General features: G+C 41.5%; 1 protein-coding gene across 1 annotated transcript in view; it reads left to right on the top strand.

Moving 5' to 3' along the window:
- Positions 1-19,461, top strand: part of LOC139734192 (tetratricopeptide repeat protein 28-like) — a 139,870-nt gene that overhangs the window by 110,754 nt on the left and 9,655 nt on the right. Inside the window, exons 3-11 of the mRNA XM_071644997.1 lie at positions 11-158; positions 4,923-5,069; positions 7,316-7,441; positions 8,121-8,279; positions 10,042-12,855; positions 13,260-13,844; positions 14,184-14,422; positions 17,897-18,093; positions 18,746-19,295. Coding sequence (XP_071501098.1) covers positions 11-158; positions 4,923-5,069; positions 7,316-7,441; positions 8,121-8,279; positions 10,042-12,855; positions 13,260-13,844; positions 14,184-14,422; positions 17,897-18,093; positions 18,746-19,295 — 4,965 coding nt within the window. The remainder of the gene's footprint in view (positions 1-10; positions 159-4,922; positions 5,070-7,315; positions 7,442-8,120; positions 8,280-10,041; positions 12,856-13,259; positions 13,845-14,183; positions 14,423-17,896; positions 18,094-18,745; positions 19,296-19,461) is intronic.

Below are 19,461 nucleotides of genomic sequence, written 5' to 3'. Positions count from 1 at the left end.
CTTCATGCAGGCTTATTATCGTCAGGGCGTGGCTCTGCAGTGTCTTGGTCGCCATGCCGACGCCCTGGCAGCGTTTGCCTCTGGTCTGGCCCAGGACCCAAAGAGCCTGCAGCTCCTGGCTGGTCTGGTGGAGGCCGCCATGAAGTCTCCTCTCAAAGGTAAGGAAGAGACCGATGGGGTGGAAAAATAGATGGATGGATGGATGGATAGATGGATGGATAGATGGATGGATGGATGGATGGATGGATGGATAGATGGGCAGATGGATGGATAGCTAGATGGATGGATAGCTGGATGGATAGATGGATAGATGGATGGATAGATGGATGGATGGATAGATGGATGGATAGATAGATGGATAGATGGATGGATAGATGGGTGGTTGGATAGATGGATGGATAGCTAGATGGATGGATAGCTAGATGGATGGATGGATAGATGGATGGATGGATCAAATGATGAATGGATGATTGAATGGGATGATGGAGGGATGGATAATGCATTGGTGCAAGATTCAATTATATTACGCAGTTGGATCTGTGCATAGTATGTGATCCTCCAGTACACCATAATTTTCAGGTGAAAGTTATGAAATTAAAATCATAAGGACTCACAGAAATGCAGCAATTAAATAGATTCCAGAAGCAATATTTCATTAGTGCTTACAAGAAAAAGAGAATGAAACAATGCACCTCAATCAGTTTTACTCTCTGAACACCACGTAGTACCAAAATGACATCAGATTCATATCCTTTTGGGATAACCGCGGCCAACCATGAAGAACAAGACCACTTTTACCCGGATGGACTGTGCTAAAGGCAATGCAGATATTAGGCCTGACTTTATCACATGCTTCTAGATAATGACATTGGACAAATAGCACAAATACAATGATCAATATACCAAACTATTAAGTTGTGGTATATCGTTGCATGGTAAGCAGTGAAATGCTAGTTATTCCTTGTCAAATGATGAACATCTGTGTGAAATTGCCGGCTGCTTTATGCAGGTGTTGATAACCGACTAAAGAAGTCAGACACAGTCCATATGGTTTAGGTGATAGGTAGGTGGAAGGGTGAATGCAACCTGGCCGACAAGACTTTTTTTTTTTTTGCTGTTGCCTATGTTTGCATTTTACTGGCGAATTATTCATACCTTGTTGAGGCGATGAAAGGCTGGAGCAAAACTTGCAAATCGAGGTACGCTCGCTTCAAAGGACCCTGATGATGGGCAAATATTGACTCGCGATCTCGCTGGAACTGTATCATCATTCGGCAAACATACTGAAAAGTTTTATATTATTATTATGTCCAGGCACTCGATCACAAGAGGAGAACTTCCCGGCAAGTTATGCTGGCAGAATTAATACTGTATTCTGTGCAGACATAATAATATATGCATGCATATATATTTCATTTGATCTAACAATGCGATAATAGATTGTTATTGTTTTCATATTGAAAGGGAACAGTCTTTTTTGGCATCCCCTCTCCCCTTGTTACAAGAAACAGCCCTTTTTTGTGGTCATTTTCACTCTTGAGAGTCTTCTTATTCAAGATATTACCTACAGGTGGGAACATGTGGTTTCCAGAAGTGCATGTGGAAATGTTCATTTCATGCTATGTGGCTAACAGGAAGATATCAACTTCATTTAAAAAAAAAATCACTATTATTAATGAGATCTGTATTTAGAATATTTAGCTTGAACTTAAACTTTCTTTTTCTTCCTTTTCTGAGCAAATTGCAAGGGTTCATCTTGATTTTGTGGTCACTCTGATTTTTAATCAGCCTTTTAACATCGTATTTAACTTACAGAAATTTGAATAGGAGAGAAGGTCATTAGTATTATGCACACTCCAAAACGTTGCAGCAATGTAATGTGCAAATTGCAAGGGAGGTCATCGTGTTTTGGATAGTATGTGCCGATATAAACAAACTGCCCCTTGTTTCAGCATTGAATTAGATTTCAGTGAATTGTTCAACTAGTGCAAACGTGAAGTGCACTTTTATTCATGAAAACACCAAAAATTTCTAGCTTGATTTTCAAAGTGGGTCAACAAGAAAAAAAAAAAAAGATGAGGAAGAGAAAAAGAGAAAGGAGAAGAATTTAGAAATAATCAGCAAAGATGGTTTCATTATTGCTGTTATTCTTCATCTGTTCAAAACAAAAACAAATTATTACTTTTTTTGGGTAGAAAAATGCCAAGTTAAGAGGGGAAGAATCTGAAGCAGTATAGACAACAACAAAGAAAGGAAAGAAAAGAAGAAATAGAAAGAAAAAAGATGGAAGAAAAGATAGCCTTCCTGGTGTAGACTTTTTTTAGCTCTGACAGTTATCAAATATTTATGACTTCTACTCCTCCACACTCTATGGCCAGCCTCTTGAAATTCAAACCAGCCTTTTTTTTTTTAATTTATATGATGGAGGCTCTCCAAGATTTATGAAGCCTGTTCCATATATATGCAGACATGATATTTAGATGGGAAAGGGAAAAGCAGTAAAATTCCAGCAAGCGGGAGGTGATAAAAATACCCACCTCAGTCGATGAACTTCATGTGCACCTGTAAAAATTTGGTGTGTTTTCAGTTGTTGTTGTTTTCTCATGAGTGCATCCTACTGGAGATATCAGTAAACATTGACAGGAGAAAAAGTGAGGAAGGAAAAGGAAAGAGAAAGAGAGAGAGAAAGGAAGATATTGAGAGAAAAGGGAAATATAAATGACTATAAATGCCAGGTTGAGAGACGATATACAAGTATATGCAACTTGCTAGAAGGATACACACAGAAGGCATTGACTTCACCCTGTGAAAGAAACCGTATAGGTAACCGTAAACCAGCGAAACAAACAATGCAGCGCAGGACAAAATTTGCTGTCATTCCTACCAGTGCCGGTGGACATCCGACGGAGTTCAGTGTAGATTTCTTTCCTTTCAGTGAATGAATTGATGTATGCGATATCTCTTACACATCACAGACAGGGACAGAGTTTCTTGTAGGTCTATTATGATGTAGAGTAACTTAAATTTAAGCGGAGAGGTTGTGGTTCCGCTTGTACCAGCAGAGGCGTAGGGTTGTCGTAAATGGATGAAATTATATACATCTATTATTCGAGTGAGTCAGATTTTAGGAGGCTCACTTTCATAGGAAAGACTGCATCATTTGCCTGGCATCACTGCCATCAAAGCTAGGAGGAAGGAATGAGAATTTCGGAAAAGGTTTGCAAGTTTGCAAGGACACCAATACCAGCATCAATTTTCTGCATTACCTCATTTGTGACTTTCTGAGTCAAATTTTGTAAGAGAGTGACTGCAAAGGATATAAGGGGAAAAAATAGTATGCAGACCTTGTTTTACATTGTAATGCAGTCGTACGGATGAAACGGCATGAAGCCTGCAGGTATTTTTTTTTTTTCATTGGGGGGGGGGGGGGGAGGTTGACGTTGAGCTGGAATGAGGAGAATTAAATACAACGCCATAGGGTGTGTGGCGAACAATCTACAAAGCTGTGCTTTTGTCCCGTTCAGTGGAGGAAATCAAAGCATTGTGCATTCAAGGTGGGAAAGAGAGCGCACATCCTCATCAACACCTGCGGAAAGAAAGAATCCAAGAGAAACAGACAGAAAGAGATGACGAGAGAGAGAAAGCTATCTACGTAATCCTCTCCAAAACCAATAATGATTAAACCGCAGAGGAAGAAGCCGATCTGAGATTGTTTCAGAGGCTCTGCAATTTATTTCCTTCATGACAACCCTTGAAAAAGAAAGCAAAAACAAGTAAAAAACATACAATACTGGACGTCAATAAACATGGATAGCCTTGAGCAAACCTCTCAGAAAAATTGATCCAAAGCGATTGCATATCCTGAATTTTACCCAAAAAAAAGAGAGAGAAAAGGAGTTAAGGAAGTGAAAATAAGAATATTTCCTTCCCCACAGATGGTGGTCTTTTGGGAGGTAGAGGAATGATATTGCCTTTTCATTTCTTGATGCCTTTCAGCTTGTTTTGTCTTTTTTTTCATCGTTTTATTCTGTGTCAGAGATTACGCTTTCCCTTTCTGCTTTGATTCTCTGTTGTTCTTGAATGATTGAGTGATTGTAGCCTTCAGGAAGTTCGGACATATGATGCAACTGGTGTTGATATATTTAATGTAAAGGTGCAACCACCCCCCCCCCCCCCAAACAAGAGATGTGCCTGGAGAATGTACAAATTGTGATGGATAACAGCTTTCAGGTTGATGAATTCTTGTGTTTGATTTCGATGCATTCTTGGACAATCGCATTCGTACTTGCAGGAATGCGGTTTCCAATTGGACAAGATGAAATTGCACCACTCCTTATGCTATAAGATCTATTTTTCACACTTTATTTTCACACAGGTTCATAGGTCCAGTTTCCAATATAAAGATAAAGTAATTAAAGTAATTAAAAGTAAATCAAATTAAATTAGTGGTAGCGTGAAGGCTTTCAGGTCTTTTACAAATGCAGTCTTGTCTTAGAATCACAAATATTGAACACTTTGTTAAGAAATGGGTCTATTAGGAAACAGTTTTGATCGTACAATATTCAAGCAACTTCATATCTAAATTCAGCAATCAAATCAAGCTAATACAGAGAACACCCTTCAACACTAAACACATGAAGGGAATATTGAAGATTTTTAATGCGTGGTATAAAAAAGTATGCAGTTTCTGAGGCTGTAATTCATGTAGTTTTCTTTGCAAAATTGTTTTTAAATCAATTTTCTATAATTGCTGTGGCAAAAAAACCAAAACAAAACAAAAATATATTACCTGTAAAGTGCTGTCTGCTTCCCAAGTATTTATTATCTGGATATTATCAGATATATGTAATTTAGCTGTTCTGAAGAAACATTGTGCAAGGAAGTAAATCTTGTAAACTATTGAATTGTTCTTTTCCGTCTAGACAATTTCGAGCCAACCTACAAGCAGCTTGTCTCAATGAACCTGGACAAGAGTCCTTTTGTGATCATATCGGTCATTGGTCAAGAGCTGCTAGCGGCCGGCTATCACGCCTCCTCCCTTGTCGTCCTTGAGTCCGCCCTCAAGATTGGTAAGTGCTCCGACCCCAGTTATGAAATATAAGAGTGTTTATGTACATAGATATGGTAATGTGTACCGCAGAAGGTGCTAATTTTTTTCTTTCTTCTTTTGTGGCCTGCCAGAAAGGCATTAGAATATTTTGTGCATTTTCTATAAACACTTAATTTTCAGATTATTATAATTTACTTTTAGTAAAAGGTTCCAGTGATTTTTGATCCTTCATAGAATTATTTCTGTATTGATATGAGGATTATTTTTTCCCTTTTTGGGTGTGCCCTTTCTTGTAATGCTAATGTAAATGTGAATTTTACTTGAGATGTGATGACATTATGGCATGATTCCCTGTCAAGTTGGATTGCTGTTTGTAACTTTTATCACATCTGTTTATCAATTTCAAAGCTGGATGGGAAGTTTAATTGATGGAAGATGAGGCACATATTATGTACGTGTAATCACAATCCTCATAGAGAGATCAGCAGGAAAGAGTACTGTAGAAAGGAACTGCTGAAATTCTAAAACGAAACGCACTTGGAATTTGATCATGTACGAATGCCTCCTCCTTAAAAGCTGGAGAAGGATGGTTCGCTGTACTTTAGGAAGGGGGATTTTTTGGGTAGTGGGAAAACCACAACAACCAAAGTGGGGGAGACTCCTTTGAAATGTTGAAGAGACTCTTGAAAATGTGATAAGAGACTTGAATCAGCAGCAGCTGGTCTACCCTTCAGTGTCTGTGTATGCCTATAGTTTAGAGTCAGGTGCACTTTTTTGGGTTTGAAATACAGCAAAAAAGAAAAAAAATAAACTCAGATAAAAAGTGGTGAAGCAGTTTTGTGAGCAAGAAATGGTAAAGGCAATAGAGGAAGGATTATACACTATGAGATAACAAAAACATGTTGTAAGAATGTTAACCCACTGAAGACGAGTCCTGAAAATACTGGGGCATGTGTCTATGGAAACTGTATGTTACAGCAAAATCAGTCTGTCCTCAACGGGTCCAGAAATTAAAGCAGAGGAGGCACAAGTTGAGCAAACAATAGACTGGCTCAGAGGCAGCCAGAAATGATAGTGAAATAATGTTCCAAAAGAGTTTTCAGCGATTGTTTTAATGATCTACGTTCATATTTCTGCATTCTGGGATATATCGTGTAATTCCATAACTGTTGTAGAGCATATTAGATATAAAGATTGATATATTGAATATTGACATGTATACCTGTAATGCCGATGAGCCATTTCATGTTCTTCCCCATGGTTTCCATAGTGGGAGATTAGTTGCAAAATAAGACAGGTTTTGTTAGAGAAGAGTCTACATTGATACTAAAAGAAAGAGGACACATAATACTAGGTAAAATATAAATCTAAGATTTTACTGTAGGTCTTTGAGTTGGCCAGAGACAGTCATTACTAACAGGTTCTCAAACGAGAATCCATCTTTCCTGCTGTTACCTTAAAACTTTTTGTCTTCTTCAAGAACAGAAGAGGAACGGGAGCAAAGATCCTGAATGACCCAAAATATTTACTCGCCAAAGCCTGCCCTGTTTGGCTTCTCACATTCCATTTTGAGCTCCCTAATGGCTTCCCCTCCAAACCTCTCGGGTTGGAGGAGAGGGCAGCAAGAGATGGGCTCTTCCCAGGGAATGACATCTGTGGTGTCAGTCTCATTGTTTTCATATACTTGATGTATATATATCCTTTAGGGATAGCAGTAGAGTAGATGGCTGTGTGCAGTGACCCAGTAAAAGCATATTGCATACATGTATTACTGTGGCTGGCATGCTTAGGTGCTAGGATAGACATATAAATGGAGATTGGAGATGTTACTGGTCCAGCAGTTTGCAGATGCTGGACTTGTAATAGGCAGGTCTTGGTTTCAAGTCTCCAGTACTTGTCCCCAAGCAAGGCCGCATAGCTAATTTCTCGTATAGAGGTTTAGATGTGGATATTCGTAGTCACATCTATAGTTCAAATTGTAGTGGTTCAACCAATTCAATCAATTGCTGTAAAACCAGAAACATTCGCAGAATGACTTTTGTGCATTGCTGATGGCTTTCAATGTAATGTGTAGACGAAAACTTTTGCATGCAGTTTACTTTAATGAATCTTATCTCCTCACAAAATTCTCAAATTTCATGGACATAAAATTTTTAGGTTTTACAGTACTTTTAATTATTGTTAGGATGTGGGAGTGTAGTTGTCAATGAAAGAAACAAGAGATCCTAAGTTTGTGTTTTTCTTTTCCTTTGTAACAATTTACAGGCACGAGCAGTCTGAAGCTGAGAGGTTCAGTGTTCTCGGCCCTGAGCAGCGCACACTGGGGGCTGGGAAACACCGAGAAGGCTATATCCTTCATGCACCAGGATCTCTCTGTGGCTAAGTCACTCAGTAAGTGCAAAGAAGGGTCATCTGGTGTCAGAGATAATGCCGGAGAGAGTTGATGTTGATCTACCTCTTGAGTTTTATGCTCTGCTGGTTGATCAATGTTGATTCAGCTTCTGGGTCTTATGCCTTCTGACATAAGAGAAAATGTAGTCAAAGGCTGTATTAGAAAGTTGATGTTCTTCCACTTGAGTTTTATCGTCACAAGAAGACCTTTACAGCATCAATTTAGATATATCAAGGAATGCTTTATGTGGCCAGTACACTGGGTTTGTGAGAAAGATTTATGTTCATGTAAGCTACAATGTCATTGGAAGTAACCTGAGAGTTTGCATAAAAGGCAGTTTGAATATGAATTTGGAAATGCACTCGTACTATTAGAGCTACTGTGTGACCCTGATTTTTCTTTTTCCTTCTTTGTTGTGATCTGTGATATTTATTAAAGTGCAATTGTGATTAGTGATTGAATAATCCCTGAGTAAAAGCAGACCAAATGCAATGAAAAATCAAATCTGCAAAAAGGCAAATTTTGGATATACAAGCAAATTCAAAGGGATAAACTTCACCTAGTTTCAAGTTTGGAGGCCTTGTTGTTGTTGTTTTTATGTCACTATCATCATTTTCTCTGTATGTGGGGCCCATATGATCATACTATGTCTTTCTTTCTACACATGCACTCACCTAGGTGACCATGTTGGTGAATGCAGAGCTCACGGCAACTTGGGGGCAGCATACTTCTCTCAGCGCAACTACAAGGAGGCCCTCACACACCACCACTTTCAGCTCTACCTGGCCATGAAGCAGAAGGACCGGAATGTGGCCGCCTCCGCACTTAGCAGTCTAGGTACAACAATTTACCTCACTTATATGGCCTGTCACCTTTAGTGTTTTTGGGCCAACGCTGTCATTTTTATAGGGCTTCTCACCACTAGTTTTGGGCCCTGACACCTTTAGTGTTCAAACCTGTTACCCTTGGTATTGGGCTTGTCGTTCTTAGTGTTTTGACCAACCCTCGGTGTGTAGGGTCCAACACTCTTGGTGTAAAGCCCATCACCCATGTTGTGGAGGTGTTGGACCATATTGCTCTTAGTTTTTTTCTAGCCAACATTGCCTGTTTAGGGCATGTCACCCTTGGTGTTGGGCCCTGTCACCTCTGGTGTTTTAACCTGTTACCCTTGCTATAGGGCCTGTTAATTTCATTGTATACTACCTGTCCACCTCAAGATACTACTGTATGGATCAGCAACAGGGCACTAATAGTCATTTGAATGCATTCTAAAACTCACTGAAGTATTTCTGGGATATCAGAGATATTAACGAAATCTGTATCCATACAACCCTTCACTGGCAAAATATCTTGCTCTTTACTGAACAATGATTTGGTAAGAGTAAGGTTCAGTCAAACAAATTGACTCTACTTCAACTGCACAATGCAATCTTTTGATCGCACAAATCAATCCATACTTCTAAATCCTGTGAGAAAGTCCTTACCAGATGATGGAAATGATGTGAACTCGAGAAGATATGATAACTCCACCCCCCCCCCCCTCTGTATGCCTTTTTTGAGTAAGGCTTCTGCTCAAGTCAATTTTAGTCTGTTTCCCACAACTATTTGAATATTGATTTTTTTCCCCCATGCTACCAACAATCATATTATCTGGAGGAGTTATTGACTGCATGCTGTGGCAGATGGCATTGGACTATTGATGATTAGTTATCAGTCACTGTGATTTGATCTGATATCTTAAATGCCAATACTGTTATTGCTGTCATTTGTTGCACAAATAGTACATGTATAACAGTAGATGCACACATGTTGAGAGCAGTCTCTCTATACTGTGGGAATAATCCCCAAGTGGTTATCAGGGTCAGTGATTTTGGTTGCAAAAGTTGCTCTAGTTCTCTGAGAGCTTGTAATCAAAGTATAGTATTTAGTATCATGTAATCTGCGATAACAGACAAGCAAGCTTTGAAATAACAAATACAAATTATTAATCAGGTCAGGTCCTCTTTAGTGAAAAAACATTTAAAAAAAAATCATTGCAACTTAATGTAATAGGGCAAATCTAATAGAGGGTACAATTCTAGCTTAATTACTTGCAGTATGACAGCAATGGTATAAGCATAACTCCCACTTCTCATGGACCTACCTAGAAATTCCATGAAATTGTATGACATGCAGGGACATCCTGACACAGTGTTGATTTGCCAGTTGATGCTTTCCTGGTTTGAGCAAGTAATGTATTTGGTAATGTTAGCTTGGCCACTTGTATGTATTCAAACTTACTGTTGCTGATGATGCAATGTACATTTTTTGTTGTTATTTTCTTTTACAGAATCACTCAGTACTGAATAGTACAAAATCTCCCTTTGTTAATGCATAGTCATTGTGGTGTTTGATGTCTAAGAGTTAGTACCCCGCACAACCATTGCAAGGCTTTAACTGTGTTACCCCACCCGGTGGACCACACCTGCAATGTATGTTGCATTTGTTTAGTGATCTCACTGGTTCATTTGATCCCAATCTTGGTGACTCTTTATGAACTGTTGGATTTGTCATCAATTGGTTGCTATTAATATTCGGTATTTGTGGTTCTCATCCTTAGGTCATGTATACTCAGCCATTGGGGACTTCCCGAATGCACTCACCACTCACAAACAATGTGTCACTCTGGCAAGGCAACTCAACGATAAGCAGTTTGAGGCACGGGAGATCGGTAATGTCGGTGCCGTGCAGCTGGCACTTGGGGACTTTGACAAGGCTTTGGAGTGCCACAAACAGCACTTGGAGATTGCAAAGCAACTTGAAAATAGAACTGAGGAGGCCCGGGCCTACAGTAATCTTGGCAGTGCTTTCCATTATCGTAGGAACTTTGACAAAGCCTCACACTATCACACTGAGGTTCTAGGAATAGCCAAGCTCCAGGAGAATCGTGCAATGGAGGCTAGAGCATATGCCGGACTTGGGCATGCAGCGAGGTGTTCTGGGGACCTTAACTCAGCAAAGCAGTGTCATGAGCAGCAACTCAACATAGCACTGAGCACAAAGGACAAGCTAGTGGAAGCACAGGCATGCTCAAATCTAGGCATTGTTTACCAGCAACAAGGACAGTACGAGACAGCCCTGAAGCTACACAAGGCACATCTCAACATCGCCATGGAGATGAACGACCGCGGGGCAATGGGGCGTGCCTATGGCAACATGGGCAATGCCTACAGCGCCCTGAACCAGCACGAGCAGGCTATCAAGTACCACAAGCAGGAACTAACAATATCACGGGAGGTCAATGACAGGGGGGCAGAAGCATGCACCCATGGAAACCTGGCTGTGGCCTACCAGGCGATGAACATGAAGGAGAAGGCCATGGAGCACTATCAGGGACACTTAGCGATAGCTGCAGAACTGAGAGACAAGGCCAGTGAAGCGAGGGCTCTCAGTAATCTGGGCAACTATCACAGTTCTCGCGGGGAGTTCCAACAAGCAATCCCATTCTATGAGAGATATCTGGCACTGGCCAAGGAAGTTAAAGATTTAGAGGGGCAGGGCAAGGGGTATCATAATCTCGGGTACGCTCACTACTCATTGGGCAATTACAAGTCAGCGGTCCAGTTCTATGAGAAGGATCTCTTACTGGCAAGAGATCAGAAGGACAAAGTATGGATGGGACGGGCATATTGTAATCTTGGACTTGCATACAGGACGTTGGGTAATTTTGAGCGAGCAGAGGATTGTCAGAAGTGTTTCCTGACAATAGCGCAGCAGGTCAAAAATGCACCGGGAAAGTTCCGTGCCCTTGGCAATTTGGGAGACATCTACATGGCCAAGAAGGACATTGAGGGAGCAGTTCGATTCTATGAGCAGCAGTTACAACTCGCAAAGCAAGTAAGCAACAAAGCACTGGAAGCAACAGCCTATGGTGCCCTCGGTGCAACCCAGAGGAAACTGAAGCACTATGACAAGGCTTTGGCTCACCATACCCAGGAGCTACAGCTCTACCAGGAGCTCAATGATATCCAAGGAGAATGCAAGGCCCACAGTCACCTTGGGGCTGTGCACACAGCCCTGGGAAAATTTCTTGATGCTTTCAAGTGTTACGAGGAGCAGCTGGCTAGGGCAAGGGAGGTAAATGATGGACCCATCCAGGCACAGGCACATGGTAATCTAGGCATCACAAAGATGAACATGAATCTCTTTGAAGATGCCCTGGGCTACTTTGAAGAGCAGCTTGCAGCACTGGAACAGGTAGGGGGCAACGTGGCGCTGCAGAATCGTGCAAGTGCTTTCCGGAACTTAGCAGAGTGCTATGAAGCACTTGGTGACATGGAGGAAGCGGTGAAGTACTACGAGCAGTACTTGTTTATGGCACAGAGGACTAATAGTGCTGAGGAGCAGGACAAAGCATATCATGGCTTGGGGAACGTTCATCGCTCTCTCGGCAATCTCCAGCAGGCATCGTTTTACTACGAGAAGCGATTAGTGCTTGCACACGAAACAAACTCTTCCACTGCAAAGGCATCTGCCTACGGGGAACTCGGGTGTCTGCACAGTCTCATGGGCAACTTTGAGCAAGCAATATCCTGCCTGGAAAACCAGTTGCGAATCACACTGGAAACGAATGACAAAGCTGGCCAGGCAGACGCTGCCTGTGGGCTTGGTGGTGTCTACCAGCAAATGGGTGAGTATGAAAAGGCATTGGAGTTCCACGAGGATGACTTGAAGATTGCCGAAGAGACCAACAACCTTTCTTGTCAGGGTAGGGCATTTGGTAACTTAGGTGTCACTCAGGAATCACTGGGCAACTACCAGAAGGCCATCATGTATCAAGAACAACACCTGAGCATTGCTGCTCAGGTTAATGATCGTGTAGCTAAGACCCTGGCATATGCAAGTCTCGGGCGTGTCCACCACGCTCTCAGAAACTTTTCCCAGAGTGTCACATATTTCAAGCAAGGACTGCAAATAGCCAACCAGCTGGGTCGCAAGGAAGACGAGGCCAAGATCCGACACAGGCTTGGCCTGGCCCTGTGGTCCAACAACAAGCTTGATGATGCCCAGCACGAGCTGTACCGTGCCACAGAACTCTTTGAGCATATCCGCAGGGAATCACAAGGGAGTGGGGAGTACAAGCTGTCCCTGTTCGATGCCCAGTCTGCCTCCTACCAAGCCCTCCAGCGAGTCCTTGTTGCTCTGGAGCGCACAGATGAAGCACTAGCTGTGGCTGAGCGTGGGAGGACGAGAGCCTTTGTTGACTTGCTCCTGGAGCGCCAGAGTGGGGAGGCTGCTGTGGGTGATCACTTTGATGCAAGCCTGATGACCAATGATGTGATTCAGGAGCTGGTCAGCAGACAGAGTGCTAATATTCTCTACTTTTCTATAGCTGATGGACATCTCTACAGTTGGCTCATGACTCCTGGTGATGGTATGTAACAACTTTTTTTATTTCTCTCTTTGTAATTATTCTTTCTGTTTTTCGTGCGGTTATTTTGCAGTTTATATGTTAAGAATGTTTTGTAGAAAAGAAGATGAAAAAACTTCTGCTATAGCTTTCAAGAATGCTATGTGGAGTGACAAATTAGATAGCAACCAGAAAGATGCTAAACTTAATTTATTTTGTTTTCCAGCAGGCAATGAATAATTGTGATCAGTTAAATGTATGTTTATTGGAATAATTGCAAATGGGTAGTTATGTAGTAACAGCAGCATTGGCCTTAGCACAAGACCTAGTTCAAGTGCCAAAGTTCATAGTTGGTGAAATATGATAAGATAAAAATTTGATTTGTTCATGAAATATGTTGCAAATTCTATATTTTTTTTTCCTTCCAGGTATTGTTAAGTTCCATGATTGTGACTTGGCCCACATTGACAAGGACCCGACATCAGATGACCAGTCCTCCACTGCGTCCTCCAACACCTCCCTGCCCTCCCTTAACCTCAGCATGGCATCGGGGACGGGTGTGTCCTACGCCTCTACTGCCCTCTTGGAGCAGTACATCAGCCATGCCCGAGAGGCACTGGGCGTGGACAGCCACCATCACTACTCCAGTGGGGACATCACCAGCGAGACGGAGAGTGAGGCGGACGAGCTGCTACAGCAGCACCTGGAGGAACTGAGTGCCAAGCTGGACCCGGATCGCAGCAGCTTCCTGCGTCTCACCAACCGCAACCACATCATCAACAGCTCGGCACGCAGCGTCGCCAGCCTGGCCAGCCAGCTCAGTGGGGTAGGCAGCCTCAATGGCAGCCTGGCGCGGAGGGAGGCGGCCTCCAGGATCCTCCGCCAGAAGTCATGGTCTGGGAAGCCACCACTGAGGGCGCTATACGACGTGCTGATATCCCCTCTGGAAGACGCAATGCCACAGCCCAATGGGCCAGACACACCTCGCTCAGATCTTGTGCTGGTATTGGAAGGTAAGTAGCCATGTGTGATATCTCAATTTTGTAAGTGAAATAGGTGACTTATGAATTAAAATGTTGATTGAAAATGAGCCAAATACTCACCATAATCATTTCTTATATTGTTGAGCAACATCTCCTCTGCTTGTTTTGTTTGTATGAAGGCTTCCTGTACAAGGTTTACTGAACATGATGCTTGAATTGATATGTTTAAACCATTTTGGCCTGAAATGGAGAAAGAATAAAATACATTGTATGCATCAATACGTTTATTGCATGGAGAAAACTAAAATGAATCATGGTATGCATCAGGCATTAATTAATCGGTTTTACCTTAATATTCTCCAACTTCAGGTGACCTGTACCTGGTGCCTTTTGCCATCCTTAAGGGTGGCTCCTCCACCGAGTCACTCCATGAGAGGTTCAACATTCGCATGGTGCCTTCATTGAGGGCGCTCAACCTCAACCTGTACTGGGAGCAGCGGACACCATCCAGCAGTGGCATGCAGCCCGCCCTTGTGGTGGCCAACCCCAAGTTGCCACCCAGCGTTGTGGGCAAGTGGGGATGGAACGGAATGGCTGGCTCTGAACAGGTAAACATTCTCTTTTGTATTAATCTTTTGTTTAGTTTGATGCCAGGTATGGCTTACAGACATTCCATAGCGCATGAAGCAGAGAAAAACATTTGAATGCTGAGTAGATGTTTTGAGTTTGTTTAATGCACGAAGACATATAGGAGCTGATGAAGATGTGGGTCTAATTACCAAATTTCATGAATCATATGAGGGCTGGAAGACATTTCATAACATTACATTTCTCTCAAAATGTCAAATGAGCATTTCAGTGGAGCAATCACTGTTGTATGTGTGTGTGTGCGTGTGTGTGTGTGTGTGTGTGTGTGTGTGTGTGCGTGTGTGTGCGTGTGTGTGTGTGTGTGTGTGTTGTGTGCGTGTGTGGATATGCATTTTTGAGTGCCTTCAATGGTAGACCATGTCAGGAATATGCATCAGCTACTTATAAATGCATTTTATCTACACTACATTTATCTTCGCTTCCAGAATTTAGGCTTCAGGTTGTGTAGAAATGCATGTGCAATTGATTCCAGTGGAAGGACGTGCAGGTTAGGCCTTAAATTGGATGCCTAAAGTGAGTGCAAGTCCACAGTCTCTCGTAAAACTATGTCCTTAGTGAAATGGATAAATGTACAAAGTGCTCATATTTATGTCTTGAGGCCATCAGAAATGTTTTGTGTATGTGTGTGCATGCATTTAAAAAAAAAAATATATATATATATATATATATATGTATATATATATATATATATGTATTGTGATGGTACAATTAAAGCTCACCTGAGCTGAATAGCTGAATGGAAGGGATTATCATTTGTACAAATGGTGATGTGCTTGTGGCTGACTGCTACGGCAGGACTGAAATACTTAAATGTAGGAGCTAGAAAGTTTCCTATGGAGCCTGCAGCAATCCTAAATCTCAAGATTTGCGAAGTAGTTTGCTTCAAGTGGAGCACCATGAATGTGTAATATGCTGCTCAGGTGAGCACCAAACATGCTGGTCTTTTGTTTGCACACAAATTGACACTTGGAAATAACATTTTGCTTTTATGACCTCAGCAACCGTTTCTCAACTCATCACAATGGTACACAGCCGGTCAATTTATCTTTGGTATTGCACTATATTCTTTACTTTGGCATCCCACCCTTCTCATTGTTTATTGTTTGATATATTTGTGAGTACACTGCATCAAAATTTATGAACTAACTCCTAGACAGACAGACAGATAGACAGTGATATGAGACTCATATGATGTCCTTCCACTGAAAATCATTAATAATTTGCAGGTATTGTGATTTGCCTTTATACCTTGTCATTAGGTCTTTGTACTTTCACAGTCACTCCCAGTCAAAAGGTGTTTAGTTGTTTCTTGTGGGTACTGCTGAAATGATTCCCAATCGATGATTACGAGTCTGTTTCAACTTTTGCTCAAGTTCAGTGCTGAAATCACCCCCTGTGGATATGCAGATTTCCTTAGTAGATTGATGTACTTACTCTGGGTTTGTTTCACTCTTTTCTGTCTAACTTTTTTGCTTTCTGACGATTGGTCACAAGAGAGACTAAATGAGAAGTTAAAAAAGATTGTGAGCAGATGTTAGTACTTCTTTGGGAGCAATTAACAACGAAACATGAGCGGTGATCTGTCTTCAGCTGGGTTCTATTTCAACCCTTTTCAACCCCCGGGCTGCAGTGGCTGGCAGCCCGTTGTCATAACAATGGATTTTTGTCGGGTCAGAGGTCATCTCATAATATTCCGTTTCAAGCCGCTGTCTCAAAACGTCTGGAGTGCTGCATGTCATTGAATCTGAGTGTGCTTGGCCTCAGGTCCAATGTTCAGGTTTCACATTTGGTGTTTGTTTTGATGATCTTTGCATTTTTGTTTGTTTCTGTTGTCAGGTATGAATATTTGAGGACTTGATTTGTTGCGTAGGGATTTACGTGCCTTCCTAGTCGTTTGTTCCTTCCTCGTTTTAAAAAGTCGTTGCAATGTGTGAACAAAAAATGCCCCCCGAAATCAATAATTTCACCATGGTTTATAGAATGTGAGATGAATAGTAACACTGTCTTCTAGTCCCCTATCAGCGTAATGCTCTTAAAAAGTTGCTCTATAAAGATTTAAAATAAGTGCTAGGTTGGGTAGGTAATTGTGGTATTCTTGTGGCCTAACACTTGCTCTTAAATTATAGTGGTATTCAACTGTTCCTTCCAAAATCAGCAAATTGAGTGAAAATTGCATTTCTTGGTAGAAGCCATCTGAATATTGAAACAGCTGCAGAAAGAGCTCATATTTTCAAATGTCAAAGGTCAAGTGAAATGAATCCCTGGGTGATGTGGATTGTGCCCCAAAACGTTGAAATATATCTCATCTCGTCTGTTTATGGCAACAATATTATTTCATGGTTTGACATATAATGAGCCGACTCCCATATGATTTTATCTGAACCATGCAGCAGAGCAGTTTGGCATTTTTGTAAAGCACTATAACTTGAAGGTGTCAAAACACAAGAATATTATGTACATGTGTTTGCATTTTTGATGTGTCATATGACATATTTGGGTGGGCGGTCACTATCAAACCTTACGTTTTGTGTCAGCTAGAATTGTATTTTGTTCTCCCTGCATCCCTGTTGTGTATAATGACAGTACGGATACATTTTTGAAGCGAGTGAGTTTATTTGAGTGTACTTATTCACCATTTACTGTGTTTGGAACACCATGTGGATTGAAATCTCTATGGTAACCACTATGAAGGGATTTTTTTTAGATTAAACTAAATCTTGCAAACCAGCATGAACAACATTCTCTTCTTCTATTATGTTGCGAAGCTGCACTTTAGCAAAAGCTCATTATTTATACTTAAATCATATGCTTCTTAACTTCAAAGTTAGATATAAAAAGGGTAATGCTTTCAGAAAATGAAACGAAAAAATAACAAATAACTCCAAACCTCTCTTATTGACCAAAAAACAGACATTTTTAGACATACACCTGTACTTTGTATTTGAAGATTGACCAGTATGGCCTTTCGTAGGTTTTATGATGCATGGTCACTTATGCACAACATGTCTCACATAGTAGTACATGAAGCAATGTTCAGATAATGCGATTGTCCTATGAATTATGCAAAGTCACTCTGTAGAATATTAGCACTATGCATTTACCCAACACTTTGGAAGTGTGTATCAGCCAGTCTTTGAGTTCATTTACTCAGTTTGATGGTGATAATGATGATGATGATGATGATGATAATGATAATGATGATAGCAAAAGTGATTGTGACATTGGTACAAATTCTGCTAGTGCTGAAAGTATTAAATGTGAAATTAGCAAGCCTAACACTGCAGCTATTAATGATTGTAATGAAATTGTTATGATGTACATGTATGACAAGATGACATCTTTTGTTCATGTGAAGCAGCATTCTAAGAGCATGTTGGTCACTATTCTACATACCTGATATAAACAAAATCCTATTTCCACACAATGTCTTTTAGGAAGCAACAGCTGTGTCTGAGCTCCTCAGTGTAAAGCCATTGACTGGTGCAGCGGCCAGCAAAGAGGGTGTGCTTCGCCTGGTAGAGAGTGCCGAGTGCCTGCACTTTGCTACCCACGTGTCTTGGAAGCTCTCGGCCCTTGTGCTGTCACCCAAAGATGTTGGTGGGCGGAGCACTTCTCCTATCCATCTCATTAGGTAAGGAGGGTGCAATCTTACATTCTTCCAATGACATCTTTTTAGCAATTTTAGTTTTTTAAGTTTTGGTGACCGTGTTGTATTGCATGTGCTGTCTTGCTTTTGTGAAGTGTTCCTTACTGAAGATTAATATTTCTATCAGAGGATTATTTTTTTTAATATTTTTTTTTCAGTAAAAGCATATTTACAGTCAAAAAGTCTGCTTTGTATGCACACAATGAATTAGCAAGTCAACTTAGCCCACAAAATGCTTTCAAATAAACAAGTATCTTCCTAGTATTCATGTACTTTTTGATCTGTTATCTTCTCTTGTATTTTACAGGTAAAGGTCCTTATAAGATTATTACATTTTCATGTTTAACTGCTACAAACATGGGTTAAGTCTGTGGTGAATTGTGTATGCTACCATATCACAGATGACATAGACATTATACAGATGTACGTTTAGGACATGATTACTGAAAGTTCTGCTTCCCCAATTGAGATCAATCAGGTGGGGAAAAAATCCATGGTGAATTTGTCTCTCATCATCATGTTATGATGAAGTCTTTACTTTTCTATATTTGTCATTGTTAGGGGACAAGGAACTACATGTAATTTGTTTTGTTTTTCCATTATCCATAATTAAATATGTCAAATGTTTTCATCACAGTGGCAATAATCAGAACTCACCAGAGCAGCTGGACCTGAATGACATGAACAACCCAGAGGATTCTTCCATGGATGGACCCCGCCCAGACATACCCTCTCTCAGTGACTTCCTGCTGACAGCAGCTGATGTCTTAGACCTCCGCCTCACAGCCAAGCTGGTGGTCCTCAGTCCCTATGGCAACGAAGGGCGTGGCGGTGGCCGCATCACCTCCGACTCGGTCATCGGTCTTGCACGCTCCTTCCTGGCGGCGGGGGCCCAGAGTGTGCTGGTCCCACTCTGGTCCATGCCCGAGTCAGCAGTCCAGGTCTTTATGAGGGCGCTGTACGACCGTCTGCTTGGTGGGAGCAAGGCCAGCGCAGCGGTGACTGCGGCCATGAAGAGTGTGCGGGAGGTGAAACAGTTCTCCCATCCGTCCAACTGGGCGGGCTTCGCCCTCGTCGGATGCGACGCCAGACTGAGCAACAAGAGCGCCATGTTTGGCAATGCCCTGGGTGACATCCTGACCACCCCCTCCAAATGTAGAGACGCCTTGCGGGTTTTGCTTCATCTGGTGAGTATCCTGTGATTGATCACATTCAGGAAATGTCTTCATCTTGGTAGTGTTTCTTTGAAGATGAGTATGCTTGCATTATCAATTTGTACATTCTCAGGAGGTGTCCAGAAAAAGGCCAGCTGACAAGGAACTCCTCATACTGCTCTGTGGATTGACAATAATA

This window comes from Diadema antillarum, unplaced genomic scaffold (genome assembly GCF_040938485.1).
Source record: "Diadema antillarum isolate AM-2024a unplaced genomic scaffold, OU_Dant_1.0 seq00000512_RagTag, whole genome shotgun sequence".
Taxonomy (NCBI): domain Eukaryota; kingdom Metazoa; phylum Echinodermata; class Echinoidea; order Diadematoida; family Diadematidae; genus Diadema; species Diadema antillarum.
The sequence above is the reverse complement of the archived record's forward strand: the minus strand, read 5'-3'. Positions and strand labels throughout refer to the sequence as shown.